This window comes from Beta vulgaris, chromosome 6 (genome assembly GCF_026745355.1).
Source record: "Beta vulgaris subsp. vulgaris cultivar EL10 chromosome 6, EL10.2, whole genome shotgun sequence".
Taxonomy (NCBI): domain Eukaryota; kingdom Viridiplantae; phylum Streptophyta; class Magnoliopsida; order Caryophyllales; family Amaranthaceae; genus Beta; species Beta vulgaris.
The window spans coordinates 48,500,649-48,505,938 of record NC_079207.1 but is presented as its reverse complement, the minus strand read 5'-3'; the positions used below and the strand labels follow the sequence as shown (position 1 = coordinate 48,505,938).

At 36.8% G+C, this 5,290-nt stretch overlaps 1 protein-coding gene across 1 annotated transcript; it reads left to right on the top strand.

Annotated features, from left to right (window-relative positions):
• Positions 1-3,898: 3,898 nt before the first annotated feature.
• Positions 3,899-4,249, top strand: LOC125498602 (secreted RxLR effector protein 161-like). The gene has a single exon (XM_048646835.2). It carries the CDS (start codon positions 3,899-3,901, stop codon positions 4,247-4,249), a length of 351 nt encoding a protein of 116 aa, XP_048502792.2.
• Positions 4,250-5,290: the final 1,041 nt, after the last annotated feature.

Below are 5,290 nucleotides of genomic sequence, written 5' to 3'. Positions count from 1 at the left end.
GCTTAATGTTGTGTTATTGGTGTTGGAGTTATTGTTGGTGGTGGAGGTGGTATTATTGTTGTATGTGCTGTTGTTATTATGTTGTTGTTGTATCGTTCTTATTGGATAGTCGTTGTTGATGATGCGAGGGAAGTCATAATCTTAGAATTGGGAGACTGTTATAATTATTGTAGTTGGAGTTGATATGCATGAAGTCGAGTTATGAGTTATGGAATGACTTCGTTAATTTCTATTTACGGGATTCAGTTTGATTAGCATAATGGTTGCGTTAGAAGAAGATAATTAGAATAGTTAAGTTTGGTTATTGATTATTGATGTTACTGTGAGGTGGTTGTTGGAGGATGGCTATGTAGACGTATAGAATTGAAGATGATATGGGAAATCAAGTTATGATGATTGGAGGTTTCGTATAATTGTTATAGAGTTGAGGTAACCTTTAGGTTCAGCAAAATATATTTAAATGCTCCCGTGCGTTATATTGAATTTTGGATATCATATATCGTTTGTGGTAATGGCCATGATTATAGATACATCTCTATGAGTTAGTTGTGAATTGCTATTGGATTGTTATAAAAGTATCATTTTGTTCAATTATCGAAATCGTTCGAAAATACTATATTTCTCAAAATATGATTTGGTATGATAATGAGGAAATGATTCAAATATGAGTTAAGACCAGATAAGGTCGAATATGGTGTTATGTTATGAGTATTGAGGATTCAAGTATGAATCATTAAATATCTTATTTTATAAATATGAAAGTGAGGCATGAATAGGCACCCCGAGTTAGGGCGGGTAGAGTCCCTAGCTGTTGCCTTCCAGGAAGGGCGAATCCTGGCGTTATAGGACATGTCCGGGTAAGTCTTGCAAGCATAACAATAAAAGGCTGGGTGACGACCCTCAATAGTTTGGAGACAGCTGGTACTGCGTGGTACCCCTCTCCACTCGCGTTCATGCCAAACGATTTGATTTTGTGAAATATAATAACTATGAGTTGAATGTGATTATCTGTTATTATAACTATGTGTTAGTTTTCAAAATACACCTAAACTTGTATTTTCTATTACACAGTGTGTACTCAGCTTTGCTGATAGTGTTGTCATTTCTGTGGCCTGTCACTTGGTGGGTGGCAGAGTGAAATATTGTTGCAGGTTTGGTGTTGTGAGCTCAGGATTCTGAAGTGAAGCAAGATAAAGATGTCGTCGTAGCTTATGGATTGAGTTTGTATTTAGATAGTCAATTAAGGAATAGTTCTATATATTTCGTTGTATACAATATTTGGGAATATTAGTCGAGATATCGGTGTAATTGAAGTCTTATATAAAGGATTTTGTTTTGTGGGCCAATAACCCACAGTCCAGGATCGTTTTCTAGGTTATGTTTCCGTGCGAGTAAATGTTTAATTCGAGGCTTATTAAGCATTGATTGTGATTAGTGAATCTTAAGTGTATTTACCTAACAACTCGGGAAAACAGGTTGTTACAAGATCTCTCAACCTACACCAACAGAAAGAGAGAAAAGTCCATGGCAAACAGGAGCACATCATAGAAATGCTAAAGAAGAAAGACCAAGTCAAATTGAAGATTTTGAAGAGAAGAAGAACCTCATCTAGAACTACATAGGTCCACATGGCAGAGAAAGCCAAATCCAAGATATGCAAATGCTGCAACGGTTAAGGATGTAAAGTAATGATGAGGCAGCTCGAAGCAAAGATTGGAGAAAAGCCATGGAAGAAGAAATTCAAGCTCTGCACCAAAACGAAACTTGGGATTTAGTGCCAAAGCCTCGAGAAGTTCAACCAATTTCTTGCAAAATGGGTATACAAAGTCAAGACTATACCTGATGGTATCATTGAAAGGTACAAGGCACGACTGGTGGCTCGAGGTTTTTCTCAGCAATATGGGATAGACTACGATGAAACATTTAGCCTTATTGCCAAGATTACTACAGTTCGTGTTTTGCTAGCACTTGCAGCTAGTAATTGTTTGAAGCTTTGACAGATGGATGTCAAAAATGCATTTCTACATGGTGATTTGGATAGAGACATCTATATGGATCAACCTAAGGGGTTTGAGAATCAGTCTTATCCACACTATGTATGCAAGTTGAAGAAGGCGCTTTATGGTTTGAAGCAAGCACCACGCGTATAGTATGGAAATATAGCGGGTTTTCTGTTGCAGAGTGGTTACTATGTAGCACTTGCTGATTCGAGCTTATTTGTGAAAGCTTAAGATGGAAAGTTGGTAATAGTTCTTTTATATGTGGATGATCTTATCATCACAGGAGATTTTGAAGAGGAGATTCTACAAACAAGAGCTAATCTTTTAGTACATTTCCAAATGAAGGAGTTCGGAGAATTAAAACATTTTCTTGGTATTGAAGTGGAGACTAAGGAGGGATATTTCTATGCCAACAGAAATATGCCCGTGACACTAGTAGAATAAATGCTTATTGTTGCGTCATTAAGTGGCCTATTGAGGCTGTTTTTGGCTGCGCAGCAATCAAGGGGCGACAAGTAATTATTATATTCTGCGGTTTTTAACCGCAGTAATATTTTAACATATTGCTGCGGTTTCTAGCGAAAACCGCAGCAATATATTAATTTTATATTATAAAAATTCAGTATATTGTTGCGGTTTATAGGAAAAACCGCAGTAATATACTCTATTTTATAATAATTAACAAACATATTGCTGCGGTTTTAAGTAAAAACCGCAGCAACAGGTACAGGTGTAGGTAATTTTTTTTTTTTTTTTTTTTTTTTTTTTTTTTTTTTTTTGCATTTTGTCATTCGAGTGAAAATTTAAGGCAGTAGATTTGATGCCAGCAAGATATATACAATGAAAATAATTTCAGGCTGTGAAAATAATAAGCATGTCCTCTCCTAAAATTTATGTCTTTTGGATCTGCATTAGCCATACAAACGATTACAAAACAGAAGTAATAAAACTAAATAAGAAAATCAAAAATAAAGAAAAAAAGTAAAAAGAACAAAAAAAACAAAACAGAAGTATAAACTAATAAAGAAAATCAAAAAATAAAGAAAATAAAAGTAAAAAGAACAAAACAGATCGAAGAAGTTAGGGGATCTTGAAACGAAACGACGGACGCGAAGAGCCTCGATCATCACCCATTTCTTAAACATTAACTAGAAAAGGCAAAGCATTAACTGGCCGGAATTTCTCAGACCCACCGTCCACCGCTATACTGGAAAGGGCATAAATGTTAACTGCTGCCGTCATAATCTTGAAAGGGTAATCGACGACGGGCCGCGAAGAGGTGCATTGAACTTGAACGACGACGAACATTGGTGAGACGAACGACGAAAGAGGAGAGAGAACGAGAGGGTCGAAGAAAGCAGATCTTGAATACCAAATCTTGAAACAAATCTTGATCTTGAAACTTTAGGACCGATGAAAGAGATGAGAGAATGAGAGGATCGAAGAAGCGGAGAGAGAAAGTCTGAAAGAGGAGAGACGCGTGTGAGAGAGAGTTTGAATGAGGAGAGAGAAAGTCTAAAAGAGGAAGAGGCGTGTGAGAGAGAGTTTGAATGGGGAGAGGCGTGAGAGAGAGTAAATGAGGAGAGAGGCGTAAGAGAAAGCTAAAAACCCTAATTAAGTTGTACTGTAAAGGGATATTGCTGCGGTTTCAGACAAGAACCACAACAATATATTAAAAAAATTTAATATATTGCTGCGATTTTTGTCAAAAACCGCAACAATTTGGTGGTTTTATATTATACCTTTTATTTTAACGTGATATATTGCTGCGTATGGGCAAAACCACAGTAATACCACCGCAACAATAAGCAATTATTGTACTAGTTTGATCTTCTAGAAAAATATGGAATGGTCGATTGCAAGCCTATGTCAACTCCAATGGAGGTTAATGGAAGATTATGTTCAGTCGAAGGCAGAGATCTAGAAGATGTGAACATGTACAGACAATTGGTGGAAGTCTTATCTATCTCACGTTAACCAAACCAGATATTGCTTATGCAGTAAGTGTGATTAGTCGGTTTATGCAAAAACCGGTGAAACGTCACCTGGAGGCAGTACGTCGGATATTAAGGTACATGAAAGGAACCATTGACTATGGAATCCTGTACCGCAACAATAAAGAGATTGAAGTTGTCGAATACTGTGATGCTGACTATGCTGGGGATCTCGACACACGTCGGTCAACTACGGGTTATGTGTTCAATCTGGGTACTGGAGCAGTCTCTTGGTGTAGAAGAGACAACCAATAGTGTCAATATCAAGTACGGAAGCAGAATACAGAGCAGGAGCTATGGCTACACAAGAATGTGTGTGGTTGACGCAATTACTCAAGGATCTGCATCAACCAATTGATCGAGGAATCAAGTTAGCTTGTGATAATCAGTCTGTGATACGTTTAGCGGAGAATCCTATTTTTCACGTAAGGACAAAACTTGTGGAGGTACATTATCATTTTGTCCGACAGAAGGTTCTACAGGGTGTGATTGAACTTACGCAAGTGAACACGGAGGACCAAGTTGTAGATATATTCACAAAAGGTTTTGGAGGACCAAAGTTTGAAATGTTTAGGAAACAACTTGGTATGACCTCGAGACTTACTCTAAGAGAGAATAGTCGTTGAGGGGGAGTGTTAAATCCTATCTCTCTCCAAGCTTATAGGTGGGGCTTAGTCAAAATAAAACAACTCTAGCTCACACTCATTTTTGTTCCTCTTGATTTACAGTGAAGTAACTTGTCAAAATGAGTGAGCTCCATATTAAATGCAAAGGTAAAGACTACACCATGCCAGTTATAGGCATAGCTCTCAAAAGTTGAAAAGCTTGCTCCATGCTACATCATATTGAGTAGTATAAATAGGTATTGCATTTTGGTGGTAAGGTATGCCTCAAGAGTTTTAGAGTGCATCAAGAAAATATCTTGCGAGCAAATATTTGTGTGTGAGAAACGAGTGGAATGTCAGTAAGCTTGTAAAACCAAAATTCCAATTATGTTATATTATGTTTTAGTTTATGAATGGTAAAGAGCATTAGTCTTCCATATGCAAAAATTTTGTTTAATCTTTCCACATTATTACCCAAAATATCTTACAATATCTTAATTATATTATGGAACCCTGAAGTAACTTGTTAGAAAATGCGTTTGATAAAATATGATATCCTGTTGCCCAAAAAAAACAAGATATCCAAGTTTTGTCTCGTTAGACAGTCCTGGTCTAACTGATAACCAAGAGATTTTTTTTTTTTAATATTGGTATTTTCGGTTTGGCAACTTAATTTGGAGTTTTCGCAAAG